Source organism: Microcaecilia unicolor, chromosome 5, assembly GCF_901765095.1.
Source record: "Microcaecilia unicolor chromosome 5, aMicUni1.1, whole genome shotgun sequence".
Taxonomy (NCBI): Eukaryota; Metazoa; Chordata; class Amphibia; order Gymnophiona; family Siphonopidae; genus Microcaecilia; species Microcaecilia unicolor.
Window position 1 is genome coordinate 37,080,590 of NC_044035.1, and position 21,725 is coordinate 37,102,314.

A 21,725-nucleotide genomic window follows, 5' to 3' on the forward strand; every position below is an offset into this window, starting at 1 on the left:
ATCGCTGTCCCATTGTTGGAGAAGATGTGAACATCCCGGAAGTGCAGCAACTGCTGAAACACCAAAAGAGCAAGACAGATCGCTCGAATCTCCAGCTGGTTGATGAACCAAGAGGACTCCTTCGCTAATCAACGTCCCTGGGCCACCTGCCCCTGACAATGGGCACCTCACCCAGTCAGGCTTGATCCATTGTCACTACAACCCAGGTCCAGGGGGTGGGGGGTGGTCCAAAGGCACGCCTAGACTCAGATGATGCTGGTCCAGCCACCACTGAAGGCCGAGGCACACTGGCCACTGGAGCCAAACCCTGCAAGAGAGAGACTCCACCTGAGGTGGCCAGAGCGCCAAGAGGACAGACTTGAGCAGCCTCATATGCACCCTTGTCCACACCACCACCTCTATGGTTGCTGCCATGGATCCAAGAACCTAAAAAATCTCCCACACGGACAGAGTCCTGGCCGCAAGCAGCAGACGAATCTGGGACTGAACCTTCATGATCCACGCTGCCGGAAGATGCACCATGCCATCTCAGGTGTTGAAACGCACCCCCATATACTCCAAGGACTGTGCGGGGGACAAGAGAACTCTTGGGCACATTGCTCACCCAACCTAAATGCTGGAGCAGTTGAACAACTCAATCCACGGCTCTCCAGCTCTCCTACACAGACTTCGCCCAGACTAACCAGTCGTCCAGGTAGGGATGCACCAGGACACCCTCCTGACGAAGCTGGGCTGCCACTAGTACCATTACCTTGGAAAAGTACGCAGTGCTGTAGCCAGTCCAAAGGGCATTGCCTGAAACTAGACGTCCTCTCCCAAGACTGCAAACTGAGACACCTCTGATGATTCAATTCAAAAACCGGAATAGGTAGAATATATAATCAATAAATACCTCTGTCTACCAAGATTACAAATAGTTGACAAGTCAAACAGATCAGAATTTGGCAATACAACAAAAGTGGAGAAAAAAAGACATCAGGTATAACAGACCATCTCGTTGTTAAAGGACAAGCCTTTTGTATAATGAGAGGACCGTATCACCTCTGATGATCCCAGAGAATGTGAATATGAAGGTACACTGCCAATAGATCCAAGGATGTGACAAACTCCCACAGCTGTATCGCCACAATAACTGACCAGAGGGTCTCCATGCAAAAGGGTAAACCCGCAAGGCCCAATTCATCTGCTTGAGATCTAGAATCGGACACCAGGAGCCCTCCTTTTTGGGCACAACAAAGTAAATGGAATTCCTCCCAGAACCCCTCGGCCGGAGGAACAGGAACCGGCTTGCACACCCAAAAGTCGTTCCAAGGTCTGACGGACAGCTCGCACCTTGAGAAGGGGACTTGCAAGGAAACACGAGAAAGACGTCTGGAAGAGGATGACGAAATTCCAGGGCATAACCGTGCTTGATAATATCTAGGACCCACTGGTCCGAAGTTACGTGGACCCACCTCCTGTAAAACAGCTGCAATCTGCCGCCAATGGGTATAACCAGAGACTAGGCCCCCACAACCTTATTAGGATGCTCTGGCACTGCCAGCACCCCCGCATCCCCCGTCACAACCTCCTCTCCGATTACCTCGAAAGGACTGGCCTCTATTCCAGAACTGAGCACACTGGGAGCTGACTCCAATACCCAGCCTGTATCTCTGCACCTCCCGCCGGTGCCCACGGTCTGCGAACTGGGAAGCCGACCTATCTTACGGTAGCACCTTAGACTCACTTAAACTCTTAAAAAGCTTTTCCAACTCATCTCCAAATAGCAACTTGCCCTGGAAGGGAAGCTGACTCAAACGAACCTTGGAAGCCACATCCACTGACCAATTCCTGAGCCATAAAAGGCACCACTCAGCCACTACCAGGGTTACATTCTTCACAGAAGCCCAAACTAAATCGTACATGGTATCCGAGAGAAAGACAGTACCCATCTCCAAATTAATAGCATCCGAACCAGACTGCAAAGAGGACACAGGCAGCGAGTCTGGGAGACGCTTAACCCACTGAAAACAGGCTCAAGCTATGTAACCACCACAAACGGCTGCCTGCAAGGCCAAGGCGGACACCTCAAAGGAGCGCTTCAGGAGAGCCTCCAACCGACGGTCCTGAGGATCCATAAGGGCCGCCCCACCCTCAACAGGGATCGCCGTTTTCTTGATAACTGTCATTACCAGGGCATCCACCTTAGGGACCTGAAAGGACTCCAGATCCACCAGGGGGAGGTGATAGAGGTGAGCCATGGCCCGACCAATTCATAAAGGAGAATCTGGGGCCAGCCGCTCCGCCTCCACCAGCACCTTCAAATCCTCATGATAGAGAAAGGTCTGGGGCGGCAGACGGACCTTCAACAGCAGATCCCCTTTCCTTGTCACCAGAGGAGGGTCCTCCGAAAGCTTCACAGCCTGGAGGACCTCAGACAACAAGGTCGGCAATTCCTGACACTTAAAAATACAAATCATGGAAGGGTCCTCCCCCAGAGGAACCTAAGGCGGCTTGTCTAGAGGCCCTGCTTCCCAGGGTTCCCCACTGTCCACCTCCTCCTTCAGTGGATGCTCCGACCCGAGGAAAAGAACATCCTCTAGGTCATCCATCATAGCCATACGAGGCTTCTTGGCCCAAAGGGCCCCTACCGAGCCATCCTGTGCCTGAGGCTCCAGCAGCCCCCCCCCCCCCCCACCCCTCCAAAAGCATCCAGTGGGAGCCCGTTTCAGGCAATAAGCCTGGTGTAACAAAAGGACGAATTCTGGGGAAAAATGCCTAGAGAGCACTGGCGGCCCTTCTCCCAGATCGAGGCTTGGAGCATTTGGAGCCAACGGTGGACATTCCTGCCAAAACTGCGTTGGGTGCACCGCAGACAGGAGGGATAGGCTCCCCAGAAATAACCTCCTTACTGTAGTGGGGTGTCTTTGCTGCAAGTGGAAAGGACCCGGAGCCCAGAGTGTACACCCTCAAAGGTGCAGGGGCCCGAAGCCCGAGACCAAATGCAGCTGCCCTCTCCTGAAGACTAAGAAATTGCTCATCAGAATGTTTGTGGGTTTTGTGTTTTATTTTTTTTAAGTAAAATCCCAAAAAGCCTAGGACCCCGACGAAGACCCAGACCACAAGGCTAACACGGGGCCAAAACTGGCGCACCCACTAACACGGAGCAGGGCTACACAGAATCACCTACCTCTGCTGGGAGACTGAAAACTATGCAGGTCAGGGTTACATAGTCCCTTCTACAGGTGCACTACTCAATAGTTCTCAGACTCCCTCTGCTGGTAGGAGTGCATATTAACCGCTCATTGGGAATGGTCTGGAGAAGACGATCAGGAAATTAACCTTCCTATACGCAGGAAGAGATATTGCTCTGTAGATCGTCCTCTACTATTCAATAAAATTCTATAGCTGTGAATATTCTAAGGTGGCCCCGTGGGTGGAATCAGCACTTTTATAAAACACACACATACATATGTGCCTTTATAACAGTGGTCCTCAACCCAGTCCTTACAACTGGTACCATCAGGTTTTCAGGATATTGACAATGACAGACCTGCATTCACTGCCTCCTTGGTATGTAAATCTCTCATATGCATATTCATGTGGATATCCTGAAAACCTGATGGGACCAGGTGTGCCTCAAGGATTGGGTTAAGAAGCTCTGCTTTAGAGAACAGACTACCCAAAAGCTCCTGCACAGTTAAACCAGCTCCAAGGCACAAGTAACTATTACGTATTTGCCAGTGGGGCCATCTTTGCTTACGCCACAAAAAAAGCAGGTACTGTGCAGTCAAATTTCAGCAAAATATCGTTTCAAATTATTTGTATAGTCACCGGTAATATATAGTGAAAGCCACTGAATATACAAGTATGCATAGATGTTTTCTTCTACATACAGGTTAAAAACAAATGCCAAATACTGGTGCATCCATGTGTAAGCTACGTAGACATGGCAAATATTTGTTTTCTAGATGTAGCTTATATGTCTGGCATGGACACACCATTTATGCATGTGCCTCATGAATCATCAATGGTTCAATAATCCAAAAATAAAAACGTGTGCAAGTGATATTTATAAATAAATACATTTTGTAGCTCAAGATATGCTCAGAAAATAAGCTCCATGTACTAGATAGTAGCCAAAAATTGAAACTTATATGTATAGTTTATAAGTACCTATATTCTCAATTTGCTTATGACATTAAACCCCAAGTGAATAGCAATGTGCTCTCCATAAGCCTATGACAAAACATCAACAAAGGCACAGTTAGGTAATATGAAATAGAGAAAAAGATCTGACAAAGACCAGAAGTAAAGATGTAAAATAGCAATATTTGCATCCAGTACCATGTTTAACACCTTCGCAACACTGTGCCATAACCTCCTCTAAGGCATGAATCCCATGGAAAAATTACTTCTTAATGCTGTGGGTTCATCAGTTGAATGTACACAAGTTAGCCAGAGGCAGAACAGTATAGGAATATTAAAATAAAATAATTAAACCAAATACATGTGACCACTCCAACTGCTTGCCAAGAAAAGGAAGGAGACTCCCCTTATTCGTGTGGTCTTTCCTCCTATTGTAATAAATTTTAGTGATGATTCGGAGCCTATGGATCAGTAAAATCTTCTTCTGCCCGGTTATAGTGCAACAAATCATCCTCTAGTCCAAAGCTGTCTATCAGTTGTGTAAGACTTAGCTTCTTGCCATCTGTAGACAAGGCCATCTGTAGTTCATAGAGCACCTGTTGACTGCATCTCCTCCATTTTTCCGTCAAAGACTGAAGCTCCGTCAAGTTATTCTGCAACAGAGAGAGTAAATTTAATAGAAATGCTTACACAACACACCACAATACAGAGAGGTTAGAGCAATGGACTGAGGAACAGGGTTCTGTTCCCACTTCTGCCACTGCTACTCTTTGTGACCTTGGGCAAATCACTATCTCCCACTGCCTCAGGTACCCATTTAGGGGCCCTTTTACCAACTGCGGTAAGGAGAAGCCTTGGTGTGTCCTTATGTGGGTCAGTCCCAACCACGAAGTCCATTTTTACAGCCGGGGTATTTCTCTTTTCCCTATTAATGGCCATGTGCTAATTTTCTCATTAGTGTGTCAGCCCCTACCACCACCTATTATGTAGACAGGGCTCACATGCTAAGCACACACTAATTGGTTAGTATGCGGCAATGTAGCTGTGCTAACCGATTAGTGCAGAACACGCACTCTCCCCACCCCCAGAGCTATAAATTTTATTTTTTAGCACATGGGTAGTGCACCCATATGCAAAACTTACGGCGGGACGCATTAGTGCTTACCACAGCTTAGTAAAAGGACCCCTTCCTTAGCGTCCCTCCGGACCGGACCAGGATTGGACTGATGGGTTGTGCTCGCCTACCAGCAGGTGGAGACTGAGAAAAAACTCTGACTCTAGAGAGCCAATAGGAGCCCTGGCCATGTGACCTTAGCCTCAGTATTTTCTCAGTCTCCCAGTAGGTAGGAAGCGAGCCCATTAGTCTCTCTATCTTTCTCTTTTAGAGGTTAATAATGCTACCTCTTCTTCTGTGCCTAGGAATTCTCTGTTAGACGCTGGTCAGGTAGGGATTTCTTTTCCTTTCTTTCTTTTACAGCCTCTGGGGGTGTCAAACTCGGGTGTCCCCGGGTCCCTCCCCATCTCCCATACGTAGCTGGGAAGGGCTACCCTTTGTTTAGAAAGGTGTATGTCTTTGGGAGAGGCAGCCACTATGGAAAGTTAAAAGTACAAGTATTTATATAAGCAGATACCAGACTAAGGGCCCTTTTACTAAAGCTTAGCGCATGCTAAGGGGATTAGCACATGCTAAATGTCAACAAGCCCATTTTACACCTGCATGGTTTAAGCTTAACCGGTTAAGTTCCGGAGGCCAAAATTGAAACCGGATATTCAATACCGGTCACCAGAAACAGCCCAGCATTGAATATCCGGAGTCAGCGCCAACTACGGCACTTATGTGGGCTGCCTCCTGCCGACTGAATATTGGCCACTGCCTGACTCCTGGTACTGCCCTGCCTGTGGATATAAGCCACAGCCATGGCACTGTCCAAACATCAATCTGAATGCTCTCCCTTCAAGGAGCAGCCAAAACTCCTGGGTCTCCAGACAACTGATGGACCAGGTCGCCTCTTGGCTCGACCAGGTTCCTTGGGCAACCTAGGCAACGAGCTCCCCAAATGAGGAGGCTTGCATCTGTGATGACCACCACCCACTGAGGGGGATCCAGCGGAACCCCCATCAGCAGATGCCTCAGATTGTCCCACCAGGCCAGACAGTCTCACCTTGGGCGTAAGAGGTAGAGGGTGATGGAAGTCCTGAGAGCCTGGAGCCCACTGTGACAACAGGGTCTGCTGCAAAGGGTTCATATGAGCTCTCACCCAGGGCACCACCTCCAGCATCACAGTCATGAAGCCCAGTAGCTGCAAATAATCTCGGACAGTGGGCCCCGGGAGCTCGCAGAACCTGCGCTGCTGACACAGAGCTTCTCTGCCTACTCCTCCCCCTGGCCGTGTTGAAACAGACTGCGGGATGCTCCAGGGGCTGAGACGGGAACAGATGACTCTTGGGCCGGTTCACTACCCAGCGCCGAGATTCCAGGAGGTAAATGACCTGAGAGGAGACCAAACTGGCCTCCGTGGTGGAATCAGGCAGTTGTCCAGGTATGGATGAATCTCCCTGGTGCCGGAGGTGTGCAGCCACCACCGCCATTACCTTGGAAAACATGTGGGGGCGCAGTAGCCAAGCCAAACAGCAAGGCTTGAAACCGAAAATGCTATCCCAACACACAGAAGTGCAGATACCTCTTGTGACAAGCTGCGATGGGGATGTGAAGATGGACCTGCCCTGGCCTCACCGACACGATGACTGAGCAGAGAGTCTTCATGCAATAGTGCTAGACTCTCAGATAGCCATTCACTCCCTTGAGGTCCAGAATGGGGCAAAAAGAACTGCCCTTCTCTGAGACCATGAAATAGATGGAGTACCTTCCCAGGTCTCTTTCCTCCTGCGAATCAGGTTCCACCACCCCTAGATCACACAGATGTTGTAGAGTAAGAGCAACATGGAGAGGCCATGAAGGTGTCTGTAGTATCATCCCTATATAATCTGTAAAACCTAACATAAACAGTGATTTATTATACTATCCCTGATTCTCTGTTCCTTTACCTCTAAATATGACTACTGCAACCTACTCCTCACCGGCCTCCCACTTCACCATCTATCCCCCCTTCAATCCATTCAGAACTCTGCAGCCCGTCTTATATTCCGCCTTGACCGATTTGCTCATATCACCCCTCTCCTCAAGTCTCTTCATTGGCTCCCGATCAGGTACCGCATTCAGTTCAAGCTTCTCCTACTAACCTACAAATGCACTCAATCTGCAGCCCCTCACTACCTCTCTACCCTCATCTCCCCTTACGCTCCTACCCGTAACCTCCGCTCACAGGACAAATCCCTCCTCTCAGTACCCTTCTCCACCACCGCCAACTCCAGGCTCCGCCCTTTCTGCCTCGCCTCACCCTATGCTTGGAACAAACTCCCTGAGCCCATACGCCAAGCCCCCTCCCTGCCCATCTTCAAATCCTTGCTCAAAGCTCACCTCTTCAATGTCGCCTTCGGCACCTAACCATTATACCTCCACTTATGAAATCTAGACTGCCCAATTTGATTGACCGCACTTTTGTCCTTTAGATTGTAAGTTCCTTTGAGCAGGGACTGTCCTTCTTTGTTAAATTGTACAGCGCTGCGTAACCCGGGTAGCGCCTTAGAAATGTTAAGTAGTAGTAAATATGACAATTAGGAAGTTTGTTACCTTTGATCTGTACATTTTAACCATTTTTAGTCTTCGAACTAGCTCTTCCTTCTCCTTGACCTGCTGAATCAACTTCTTTTTCTCTTCCAATAGTTCCTGTAGATTAAGGTTAGCATCCAAAGAAACAGCTGGTGCAGAGCTCTGCAAGGAAGCACCAAGTGTAGACACCTTGGCGCCCTCGTTGCGTAGTGGACTTTGTACACTGGTGTCTACATCAGAACTTTTACCAAAGTTTTCCACACCTTCAGCAGAACTACATCCGGGTCTATCCGTTCCCAAAGATGCATCTGCAGAGACGGCGCTGTCATTTTCCTCACTGTCTACTTTAAGGCGCTTTGCCACAGCAAAATAGGAAAGTCGGGTCTTCTTTAGTCGCTCCTTAAGTGATGTGCTCATAGGCTAAAGAAAAAGTGGCAAATAAACATATCAAAGAATTGTTAAAACTGTGAGCTTTTAACACTTGCAGTAATGCTTTAATACATATTTTCAAAGCAGAAAATGAGCCCCTTAGACAAAAGGGAAATGGGACTTGATATACCGCCTGAGGTTTTTGCAACTACATTCAAAGTGGTTTACAAACATTCAGGTACTTATTTTGTACCAGGAGCAATGGAGGGTTAAGTGACTTGCCCAGAGTCACAAGGAACTGCAGTGGGAATCTTTATTAAGCTGCATTAGCTAGTAATGCATAGCAACTCAGGATGGGATATGAACCGCGTGAAGACTGCACTTTACAGTTAACAAAGAGGTAGTTACTGCGCATTAAGATGGGGCTTATTTTCAATGCATTTAGACTTACAAAGTTACATAGAGGCGTATTTTCAAAGCAGTTGGACTTACAAAGTTCCATAGGGGCTCATTTTCAAAGCACTTAGATTTACAAAGTTCCATAGGTTGCTACGGTATGTAACTTTATAAGTCTAAGTGCTTTGAAAATATGCCTCATGGTAAGCTATGGAACTTTGCAAGTCTAAGCGCTTTGAAAATGAGCCCCTTAATGTAGTGGATAATGCAGCGCAGTTTAACAAAATCTCAAGAAGTGTAGCTAACTGCATACAATTGCATTAACCAAATGGGAAGATTGTTAGCAAAGTTCAACAGTTAACTGAAAGGTTTTGCAGTTACTGTGCATTCATCCTAGCAATTACCACATCATAACTGCAAATCATTGGTGCAGTTTAGTACACAGGGCCCTTATTTTGATGTTCTAATTAAATGGCGGGGGGGGGGGGTAGTTTCTGTATCTTAAGTTCATGCAGACTGAAAAAGTATTTTCCCTTTTACTAGCAGCAATTTCATCATAGTCGTGTTCGGCCTGCGGACAAAGCCACGAGAGACTGCCAAGAACTTAAAAACTGCAACTACAATGATTGAAGTCTATTAAACCAATTATGGATGATTCTGTGAAAAAAAAGGAAAGCGTAAAACAATATAACATGAGATACACCAGACCACTGGGGTATTTTCATGTGGTGGCACAGTCTACCTCCTGAGTACAGGAGCAGCAGAAAACGGCACAATTAAAGGCCTAATCAGAGGAAAATACCAGCTTCTAATCTTGAAGGCTGAACATGTGGAGACCAGGAGACGGGGGCATATATCAGGGTAAGGGCATCTTAGTTACAGACACTGAATTTTCTCATTATGGAACAGATGTAATAAGCCATGCATTAGAATGGTGCACTAAAGAAAACTTCTATACCCAATGGAGTTTAAAAATGGTCTGCAAATTATGGCAGCATTAAGCAGTTCAGTTATGTAGCCTAGGAGTTGGCTAACGCCTTACGGCACAAGCCACATTGAGCCTGCAAATAGGTGGGAAAATGTGGGATACAAATGTAATAAATGTGTACCAAAACCTGTTTTTAAGTGTAGTGGTTAACAAAAGCATAGCACTACTTCACAAAATGAATCTTGCACCAAGGTGGTATGTAAATCAAAACAACAGTTCAGCATAATAAAGCAAGGCCCCCAAATGTTGTCTGGGCAACAGCAGTAGCAAATTAGTTTTTACAGTTTCTTTCTCATAGACTTTTTTTTAATGCTAATGAGATTAAATTATATCTAATAATTTAGCATTCTGAAATATTTGCAAAATATAGGTGTTTAATATGGCCTTCAACTGACCTTTTACTGTGGATTACAATATTTTTATATTATCGTTAACCTTTTAATGACATACCACGACCTACACTGCATTGTAAGCTTTTTATATTCTGTATGACATGCTGTCATAAACCACACTGTAGCCTTTATAGGTTAAGAATATAAAAAATTATATAAACACGCATGAAGTAGATGGGCAGGAACAGCCTTACCAGTAGGCAGATATCAAGAGCAGCACAATTCTAGGAGTGGAAACAGTGCCAGCGCAGAACAGTTGCACAAACATAGGAGTGGCCTAGTGGTCCTGGGGAACTGAGTTCGATTCCCGGCACAGGCAGCTCCTTGTGACTCTGGGCAAGTCACTTAACCCTCCATTGCCTGCCGCATTGAGCCTGCCATGAGTGGGAAAGCACGGGGTACAAATGTAACAAAAAAAAAATATATATATATGCTGACAAGGCCTGCTGCATCTCACATTATCTGACACAGGAAAGCATCAGAGTAGACAGAACATGGTAGGCCTTGACCGCAGATATGTGCACGAAAGCACCAGGCCATGCTGCAAAGTAGCCTGGGTGAAATTAGCATGGCGGCAGCAATCAGGGGAGGGGGCAGACCTGACAAGAGGAAGGAGAGATGCTGGACTGTGAGGTAAAATGGGGAATGGAAGGGACACAAGGCATAGATGAAAATGAAAAGAGGAGTTTGTGAATGGGTCCACACAGAGATTGGGAACCTCTGTAATATTTACAGTGCTCCCCTTCCCTGAATAGGCTCCTTGTGCGAGTTCTGGTCCTGGATGACTTTTGTTTTTTATTACTTCATAATTTGCCTGGCGCAGCTGGGGTTTATGTTGCTGTACTGAGATGAAAATAGAAACAAGCTTTTTATTTATTTTTTGTATGGTGAACTCTTTGAGGAAAATGTCCTAGTTCTGATCAACTCCTGTTGCTGGACATGGAAAATGTCTGTGGATGCACACTATACATTTAACAGTTGTCACCATGACAGCCCAGTGTGCAGAGTCAGGAGTCCGTATTCTTCTAGATGAGTCCTAGGCTACATAACTGAACTGCTTCAATTTCAGCCCAGTATTTATCTATTACATTTGTACCCCACGCTTTCCCGCTCATCGCAGGCTCAATGTAACAAGAGAATACAATCTGTAGCATCAGAATCAACAAAGGAGGTATGTGATAGGACAAATGAACAAGGAGTATAACCAGCGATTGAAAAACTTATATTTACATTACATAGCCTGGGACCAAACTGTATGCTTTCTTCTTCGGGGATCTGTCTGGCCAGCGGTCAGAGTACAGGGATGCGCTTCCCTTGCTCCCCCACCAGAGCTCTGAAGGGGCCAACTCTTTACCTCACTTCAGGCAGCAGATTGCCTTTGGGATACCTTTGGGCCAGCCCTGCATTTAGAAAATGGCCTGGTGGTTACAGCAATGGGCTGAGAACCAGGGAAATCAGGATTCAGTGCCCATTTCTGCCTCTGACACGTTATGACCCTGGGTAAATTGCTTCGTCTTCCATTGCTTCAGGTACCCCCTTAAATTGGCACAGGGATATATTGTACCTGAATACTTATCACAACTGTTCAGTGTTTGTGTGTCCAGTAGCCTATAAAAATGGTATTATTACACCACTAGCAGTACATGCTTACAGATCTTATACATATGTATTGTCTGAATGCCAGACTGGTTTAGAGTTAAGAGTTAATCTGCTTCTTTAAAATGTATCAGTGTAAGGTAGTCCAAATCACTCCCTACTAAAAGGATGCAGTAGCCAGGGTCATAATCACTGTTAGACAAGAGTGGCTCCAGAAATTAAATGTCTCTGTGGCATCAATTACTGTGGGTTTTTCAAGACAACCCCACTCTGTAGAAGTGTGTGGCAGAGGATGTGGTTATATTTATAATATTGATATCTTAATGTAAGATCCCTTTAAAGACTTGCTCTGCAGTGTAAAGGAGATATTTGAGGTCCTGTGAACCCATATTGAGAAAAACAGCAATTCAACACCTCACGAGATGTGAAGGGGAGTCTGCCTGGTCTGACAAAGACTGATGGTCTAAAAGACTTTGAAAAAAATCAATTTTCCCTACTATTTAACATTGTTCACGTATTTATTTATTTATTTAATTTATTGCATTTGTATCCCACATTTTCCCACCTTTTTGCAGGCTCAATGTGGCTTACAATGTATCGATCTTGATGGAAATAGCTTAGAAAATAGACAATTATTGTTTCGCAAATCTCTGAAGACATATTTCTTCAACAAGGCCTACAATGAAAACCTATAGCCTCACTAATCCACCTCACCAACCCAGTCAGTTATGAAAGCCCACCTTCTACAATTACCCTAATCACTCCCTTCCTTCCTTCCTTCCTTCCTTCCTTCTTCCCTTACTTAATCTCTGCACAATACTAACTGTTTCTGATATCCTGGAATGTCAATGTTAACATAGTAACATAGTAGATGACGGCAGAAAAAGACCTGCACGGTCCATCCAGTCTGCCCAACAAGACAACTCATGTGTGCTACTTTTGTGTATACCCTACTTTGATTTGTACCTGTGCTCTTCAGGGCACAGACCGTATAAGTCTGCCCAGCACTAGCCCCACCTCCCAACCACCGGCTCTGGCATAGACCGTATAAGTCTGCCCAGCACTAGCCCCGCCTCCCAACCACCGGCTCTGGCAGACCGTATAAGTCTGCCCCGCACTATCCCCGCCTCCCAACCTCCAGCCCCGCCTCCCACTACCGGCTCTGCTATCCAATCTCGGTTAAGCTCCTGAGGATCCTTTCCTTCTAAACAGGATTCCTTTATGTTTATCCCACGCATGTTTGAATTCCATTACCGTTTTCCTCTCCACCACCTCCCGCGGGAGGGCATTCCAAGCATCCACCACTCTCTCCGTGAAGAAATACTTCCAGACATTTTTCTTGAGTCTGCCCCCCTTCAATCTCATTTCATGTCCTCTCGTTCTACCGCCTTATGTAAGCTACATTGAGCCTGCAAATAGGTGGGAAAACGTGGGATACAAATGCAATAAATACATAAATAAATACGTGAACAATGTTACATAGTAGGGAAAACTGATTTTTTTTTTCTAAGTCTTTTAGACCATCAGTCTTTGTCAGACCAGGCAGACTCCCCTTCACATCTCTTGAGGTGTTGAATTGCTGTTTTTAAAGATCTTGAATAGCAAAGTAGGAAATTTAGCCAAGCAGGTAAATGTGGCTTAAATTCTTTCCTCTGCTTGGTTCATTTTTAAGAATCTGCTTTTCTTCGTTGGACAGCCACTCTAACCGGCCATTGCCTTTTCTAAATACCTTTGCAATGGTAACCAGAACACCAAAACAAAGACCCCCAACATGCACAAAAGGTGAAGAAGTGTTTTGCTAGGCAACCCAGACATTTATTTATACAGATACCAAGTCACACGAGTGACTGCCCTCAGACGCATTCGGAGACGGGGCTCCCGTCGGCGATCCGGCAGTTTCCCTCACCTTCAAACTCATGCTTGAAAAAGTCACACCCGCCAAACACTGACACGCACAACTCTCTCCTTCCGGCGCGTTCCGCCCAACCGGAAACTATGTCAGAGGAGGGAGGGACACTGGAGAACAAGGAGGTTACATTGCGAACGGGGGGGGGGGGGGAGGCATGACGTAAAAACGTTGACGCCACTTAGGTTAGTCTCTGTTTCCCCCTTCCCCTCGCAGCCGTCCTTCGTTCTGCATACACTCAAAACAAAGCAAACAAAACTTCTTTATTGTTGGTAGTAGCGTTTTTATTTAACCTCACTTATGTTTTCAAACGTTCCAGCTTGTGCAGCATACGGATGTACAAGAGGAAGTATAATAACTTTTCATAGGTAAAGTAGTAATTTGTTGTAAATCGTAATCATTTGGAGGGGCTAGTTATAGGGACAGCCTAGCATGTGTTATATATATTCTTGCAGAGGTTTTTTTTTTTCTCCCTGGTAAAAGGCCACTAAAACAGACATCATGTTATTAGAATCAGGTCCTCAACATTCAGAGTTACTGTGTATTCATTTACTTATTTATGATAGTTATATCCCACATTAAACATGAATTGGGTTGAAAACTGGGACTATTAAAAATCTTTTTTTTCCTGTGCCTAGATCAACTACTACTATTTAGCATTTCTATAGCACTACAAGGCGTACGCAGCGCTGCACAAACATAGAAGAAAGACAGTCCCTGCTCAAAGAGCTTACAATCTAATAGACAAAAAATAAAGTAAGCAAATCAAATCAATCAATGTGAACGGGAAGGAAGAGAGGAGGGTAGGTGGAGGCGAGTGGTTACAAGTGGTTACGAGTCAAAAGCAATGTCAAAGAGGTGGGCTTTCAGTCTAGATTTAAAGGTGGCCAAGGATGGGGCAAGACGTAGGGGCTCAGGAAGTTTATTCCAGGCGTAGGGTGCAGCGAGACAGAAGGCGCAAAGTCTGGAGTTGGCAGTAGTGGAGAAGGGAACAGATAAGAAGGATTTATCCATGGAGCAGAGTGCACGGGAAGGGGTGTAGGGAAGGACGAGTGTGGAGAGATACTGGGGAGCAGCAGAGTGAGTACATTTATAGGTTAGTAGAAGAAGTTTGAACAGGATGCGAAAACGGATAAGGAGCCAGTGAAGGGTCTTGAGGAGAGGGGTAGTATGAGTAAAGCGACCCTGGCGGAAGACGAGACGGGCAGCAGAGTTTTGAACCGACTGGAGAGGGGAGAGGTGACTAAGTGGGAGGCCAGCAAGAAGCAGATTGCAGTAGTCTAAACGAGAGGTGACAAGGGTGTGGATGAGGGTTTTGGTAGAGTGCTCGGAAAGAAAGGGGCGGATTTTACGGATGTTGTAAAGAAAGAAACGACAGGTCTTGGCAATCTGCTGGATATGAGCAGAGAAGGAGAGAGAAGAGTCAAAGATGACCCCAAGGTTTCGAGCTGAGGAGACAGGGAGAATGAGAGAGCCATCAACAGAAATAGAAAACGGGGGGAGCGGGGAGGTGGGTTTGGGGGGGAAAATGAGAAGCTCGGTTTTGGTCATATTTAATTTCAGGTGGCGTTGAGACATCCAGACAGCAATGTCAGACAAGCACGCTGAAACTTTGGTTTGGATGCAAGGTGAGATATCAGGGGTAGAAAGGTAGATTTGGGAGTCATCAGCATAGAGATGGTAGGAAAAGCCATGGGATGAGATTAATGAACCAAGGGAAGAAGTGTAGATAGAAAAGAGGAGGGGACCAAGAACAGAACCCTGAGGTACGCCGACAGGCAGAGGGATAGAAGTAGAAGAGGATCCACCAGAGTGAACACTAAAGGTGCGGAGGGAGAGGTAGGAAGAGAACCAGGAAAGGACAGAGCCCTGGAATGTTTTGTGGAATGCAGTGGTATATTACAAATATGCACTTAATATTGTTTGTGCCCTTGACCTTCCGAGATCGGGCTGGCAGCGCCCGACTGTTGCGGAAGGACTCCCCGCCCCATCGAGCCTTGTTGGGCCAGAACACGGAGCTGGACGAGCCTCACCCGAGCCCAATCAGAGCCGGGAACCAGTGCGCCATGGCACAATAAAACCCCAGACCGCCCAAAACACAGCAGCCAGGCTAATATTTGGTAAAACACGATTCGAAAGTGCCAACCCCCCCCCTGAGAAAAACTGCACTGGCTCCCAATCAAAGAAAGGATCATCTTAAAAATCTGCACCCCGACCCACAAAATTATCTACGGCATAGCCCCAGCATACATGGCATACCTCATAGATCTACCAACCAGAAACAGAATCGGATTATCACGATCATATCTAAACCTACATTACCCAAATTGCAAAGGACTTAAATAAATACAAAACAACTTATGCATCCTGCTTCTCCTACATAAGCGCACAACTATGGAATGGACTCTCAAAAGCTGTGAAAACAATCCGCGACCACTTGAACTTCAGGAAATCACTAAAAACCAACCTCTTCAAAAAGGCTTACCCCACCGATCCACCGTAAATCACTATTCCCAGCAACACTGCAGAACCAATGATCCTACGAGACAATACACAATTTACATTCTCTTTGACCCTCATGGTGTCTGACAAACACCTACCTCGTCAGACCACAATATAACCTTGTATCTGTTATCAACCGACTTGGCAAACGCCATTACGGTACTATGTAAGCCACAATGAGCCTGCAAATAGGTGGGAAAATGTGGGGTACAAATGCAACAAATAAATACATTTAAAGAAAGATATTAAATAATTAGGGCAGAGCTACCTTCATGCAGAAGTCCAAAGTCAGTCTAAATGTGCCATATATGTGTGATATATATTTATTTCTTCAAGTCAGTTTTCAACAGCATTTTCTCAGTTATTACCCAAATGCGAACACAATTATAATGATAATACGTTTTGGATGGTACTGAATTCTATTATACTTATACTGTCATGACTTATACTGTGCCAAAACTGTATTTCCAGTTTTGGCACAGTATAAGTCATCACAAGGACAAAATATAAGAAAACCAATGGACTTTATTAGGAGCTTATAGCCCATTTAGTTATGTTTCAACAAATGAGAGATATGCATGAAAGAAAATATTTTTTTTTAATTATTTTGGCTTATAAAACCACTTGTTTCAGAAAGATTCTCAAAACAGAATAATCTATTTGTACAACAGAGATGAGGTGAAAATGTGATTCCACATGCCCCAATGAAAAGGCAGATTACAACAACAGTTAAGATGAACTCATCAGTACACGGGATATCCTCACTGAAATGTAGCCGTGTATTAATGTATTGTATATAACAGTGTAGAAAAATTAGCACAAAATACAGCGTTTATTATTGCTGTTTCCACCAGCTACAATAATTTTTGAAGCTGTTTTAGTGATACTCAGTTTTGATTTCATGATTTTTATGTCTACATATGGGACACTTTAAAATAAATTAAAAAGCTGTCAAATAATTAAAAAAAAAATATATATATATCTTTTGTCCTCCACCTTTTAAGGCACTGTCTATCCAACTGGAACAGCTTTTGAGTTTTTACAGATGGACCACACATAGACAGTCCATTATTTCTAATAATCTTTTACTATTGCTTTCAATAGCGTTTGCTATTATTTGGGGTTTACTTGTGACGCCGCCTACTACCAGCAAGCTATGCCCACTAGCTTCAACCCATTTAATGGGCTAGATAGCCTCATACCGTCTCTTGTTCTCAATCTAACCTCCTTGGGTTCGAGAACTCTTACCGCGTGGCCATTTGGCGGGGAGCCCTTACCACCATTCATAACGGCTCCTGCGCTAACCCAGCAGTAACTGGGCAGGGCAATGGTGATGCCCAATTACCACCGGGTTACCACCGCGCAAAACATTTCCAAGGGTTTTCTTTTTCCCCTGCAAATGGTTTCTACTTGGGACGGGACAACCGCCAGCAGCTGCGTTGGGCTGCCAGCAATCCCGGAAGAGTGAGTGGTAAGCCCACGTTGGGCTTACCTAGGGTTACCATACATCCGGATTTACCCGGATGTGTCCTCTTTTGAGGACATGTCTGGGCGTCCGGGCGGGTTTTGCCAGTCCGCCTGTTTGTCCGGATTTCTGGACAAACGGGTGGGCGGGTGGCGGACCTATCCTAGCCTCCCCTCCCCTTCCCTTACTTACTATCTACTGCCCTGGTGGTCTAGTGACCTCTTCGGGGCAGGAAAGAGCCCCCTCTTTCCTGCCCGGAGTGCTGCCCTTGCCCTGCATCCTGTTGCTGTGTGACAGTCTCGGGATTCAAAATGGTCGCTGAGAGTTGAAGCAGCCTTGCGAGACTTCAACTCTCGGTGGCCATTTTGAATCCCGAGACCGTCACATCAACAGGATGCTGGGCAAGGGCAGCACTCCAGGCAGGAAAGAGAGGGCTCTTTCCTGCCCCGACGAGGTCACTAGACCACCAGGGCAGTAGATAGTAAGTAAGGGGAAGGGAATATGTGACCCAGGGGAGGGGACGTGACGGGGGCAGGGGAGGAGAATATGTGACCCGGGGGAGGGGAATATGTGACAGGGGGCAGGGTGAGAGTGAGAAAGGGTGGGGCGAGGATGTGAAAGGGGCGTGGTGTGGGCGTGACATGTGTCCTCTTTTTCAGAGGACAAAATATGGTAACCCTAGGCTTACCGCCACTCTGTAAAAGGGCCCCTTAATTTGTACACCGCTTTGATACTTTTGTCTGGTATAACAAATGAATATACATAAATGAACTCTCTGTTCTGCACAAAGAAAGCTAGATCTCAGGAGTTGCTGGCTTCAGACGTCTCAAGAACACTAAAGAAAGCTGAATATTCTTCTTGGTGCCAGTGGCAGCTGCTCCCCTTACCCCACCGTGCAGGTCCAGCATTGATTTCTGTCCTCCCCCCCCCCCCCCCCCCCAGCAGTCAGTCTTCCAGTTGGAATAGGGGCATTTCAGGGGCTTCTGCTGGTCCTGGGATGTTGGGGCCAGGTCTGTACCTGCATTGCCAGGGGTTCTGGAGAAGGTCATGCAGCTTGCTGCTGGGGCATTAAAATAAAAAAGTAAAAACAGCTGTTAGATGTTTGATCTTGGTGGGCACAACACAGAGATTGGTGCCATCATTGATTGGGTTGCCTTACAGGCGGTGTTACCCTAGCAGGTGGGATGTGTGCATGATTTTGTATTGTAAACCACAGTAGATCAATTGAACAATAAACATAACCATTGAGTTAATATACAGTATTATTATTATTACACTAGTAAAAAAGCCCCGTTTCTGATGCAAATGAAACAGGGGCTAGCAAGGTTTTCTTCTGTGTGCATGTGGGAGTGTGTGTGTCCCTGCCCTCTGCCCTCTCTCCCTTCCCCTGTGCTGTCTGTCCTCTCTGTCCCCTCCGCCCTCGGAGTTGAGTCCTTCAGTGTTAAGTTTCCTGCTGTGCTGTGTTTGTGTTACAGAGATAGTGAGGGCTTCTGCCCTCTCTCCCCTCCCCCCTCTGAGTCCTTCACTGTTACAGAGAGAGCGATTTGATTTCGTGCTTTGCTGTGTTTTCCTTCACTGTTTGTGTTACAGAGAGCGCGAGGGCGGGGCAGACACTCATGGGGAAACCGGATATCTCTCCCCCTTCACACTTCCGGCTGGAGGCTTCATTTAGAACGTTGGTGGTGCCTTTTATATATAGAGATTTGTACCCCGCGCTTTCCCACACATGGCAGCCTCAATGCGGCTTACACTGTAAGAGTGAACATACAATTTGTAGTGAACGTAATAATCATGAGGTTGACGGAAGTAAGTTGAACATAGGAGAATTAGGGGTAGAATTAAATAGAACATAGGAGGAATTGGTGTAGAAGGAAATGGGCGTTAGGAGGTAGGCGTAAGAAGATGGAGAGGAATAGATGGAGAGGAGAAGATTAGGGACAGCAATAAGGGGTATGGAAAACATGATAGGTATACACAAATGTTGATAAGGATCATGTGGACGTGCTTTAGTTAGTTGAATTGTTAGGGTAGGCTTTCTTAAACAGATGAGTCTTCAAAGCTTTACTGAAGGGCAAAAGGCCGTGGATTGTTCGGATTGGTCTTGGAAGAGCATTCCAAAGTTGGCTACCCAGAAAGGAAAAATTGGATGCGTAGAAGGATCTGTACTTTACCACACACTGTCACTATTGTAATTAGCATGGATGTAATCACTGCCTCCTTTTTCAAAGAGAGCCTAACTCTCAAAATTAGAAGCCTAGACCCTTTGAATTTGCCTTAGTAGGTGATAGCATGCAAAAATATATCCTAATACAATGCATTCTACCACCAACAAATCTGTAAAACAAGCCCCCCTCTAACTAGCATTTAAAAAAACGACGTGAAGGAGACGCACATAACTGGCATGAAGCTCTTATGTCACATGGAGAACTTGAACATTCCAGACAAAGGAAGGTTGTTCTTTTATTTCCATTTTCATAGACATGTCTCTGCCTGCAGTAGCACCAAATGCTATGGGCGTGGTGAGACTGAGAATTAGTTTGCGACCAGTATAACATTGCCAGACACTATACAGCATGTTCTTAACAAAACATGACTTGACACTCAGCATCTGCTTTAAAGCTATAGCCACAAAAATTAAATCTTTTTTTTTTTTTATTTTGATCTGTATCATACTGCTATCCTGAGACACACCCAGTTTTACATGGGATCACTGACTGTGCAAGTATGTATGGGCCTATGCTAGATTTTTTAACCATCTTATAACAACCTTTATTTGAGTAACCATTAAAGCAAATCTAAGAATGATTCAGAAATTTATAATATTGGAATGTAATGATGTAACTGTCCAGTTCTGACCAATGAAATGCAGGCAGTGACATCACAAAGGAACCCAGAAATCTGTGAAGCCACAGAACATAGAGACCAGAATTGGAACCTCCAGATCAGGACATGCTCAGTTCTGCTTGTTTTTTTAGAAAATGATCTTCCAATGTAGAGTCTTTTCTAAAACACGTTAAGGACTGCTTGTGTATTTGGCGGCACATGCAACAGCAGCAGTCATTTTATAAATATACACGTTGAAAAAAATGAATGGCACAGACCTGGCAGCTTACATGTGGAAATGTCAGCACTTAGACATGGAACTGGTAATTCTGCAACTTCCATGTGTAAAGAGCTGACAATTTCATATATAGCTGCCCCGTTTTACAAACCTACACGTGTAACTGCTGCCAATGAAGTAGGACCAGGAGGTTGTGTCAGAGGGAAGGCTTGGAGCTGGCACGAGCAAGGGAAATGAGTTGCTACTCGCTGCTGGCGAAGACCTGAAGAATTTAAACTTACCAAGGGGTTGGGGAGTGAGTTAAGTGACCATCCCGCCTTGGGGGAGCAGGGCCGTGCCTAGGGTCTCTGGTGCCCCCCTGCAGACCATCAGTTGGCGCCTCCCCCCCGGACCTGCCTGGCTCCAAGGCACGTCTGGGGCACGATGGAGGAAATGGGTTTGGCCTGAGCCTCCTCCGCTCCATCCCCGATTCCCCGGCGCTTTAAATTTACCTCGCGTCTGTGCAGCATCAGTGAAAGCACTGCCAGTCTGACGTCTCTCCACCAGCCTTCCCTTCGCTCGTTCGTTCCCTCTGTGTCCCGCCTTCTTCTGACATTGCCTTGAGGGCGGGACACAGAGGGAACAAACGAGCGAAGGGAAAGCTGGTGGAGAGACATCAGATAGGCAGCGCTTTCACTGACGCTGCGCAGACGTCGGAGGCGGGGCGAGGTAAATTTAAAGCGCCGGAGAATCGGGGATGGAGCGGAGGAGTGAGTTTTTTTTTTAAAATACAGCTCGATGGCGCAGCGCCCTTGAAGGCAGGTGCCCCCTCCTGCGGTGCTTACCGCGCTTACTGTGTTGGCACGGCCCTGGGGGGGAGGGAAGAAATGATGCCAGGTGGTGGGCGGGATTGTCATACCCACCCACTTTGGGCTATGTCTCTGTCCAGAGCTGGAAGAACAGAAGCCTCATAAAAGAGGTACAGCTACTACTCAAGGAGGATGAATTACTGAAAGAGATATTCCCAGCTCCGCCAATGCTGGGTGTCTGACAAGCACCCAATTTGGAGCAAAAATGAGTGAAAAGCAAACTCCCAACGGAAGCTCAAAAAGATGAGAGTCCTCGCAGTATAGCAAACTGCAAATTGTTCTTCACCCATCACAGGACCCCACAGTTGCTCACATGGATAAAAACATTCAATACAAAGGGATCATATTCATACTCTTCCTCAAATATAATATGTATTGCAAAGTGCAGCAAATGTGAAGAAAGG

At 46.0% G+C, this 21,725-nt stretch overlaps 1 protein-coding gene across 1 annotated transcript; it reads right to left on the reverse strand.

The window, feature by feature from the left end:
• Positions 1–3,560: 3,560 nt before the first annotated feature.
• Positions 3,561–13,527, reverse strand: SFR1 (SWI5 dependent homologous recombination repair protein 1). The gene is made up of 3 exons (XM_030202784.1): positions 13,446–13,527; positions 7,820–8,218; positions 3,561–4,781 (listed from the first exon to the last, which is right to left on the reverse strand). Exons 1-3 carry the CDS (start codon positions 13,455–13,457, stop codon positions 4,590–4,592), a joined length of 603 nt encoding a protein of 200 aa, XP_030058644.1. The 5' UTR covers positions 13,458–13,527; the 3' UTR covers positions 3,561–4,589.
• Positions 13,528–21,725: the final 8,198 nt, after the last annotated feature.

Excerpts from the sequence above, each read along its gene's own strand:
- SFR1 (XM_030202784.1), bottom strand. Across the intron at positions 4,782-7,819 it reads TTAAAATGTACAGATCAAAG|AATAACTTGACGGAGCTTCA; the intron begins GTAACAAACTTC and ends TCTCTGTTGCAG.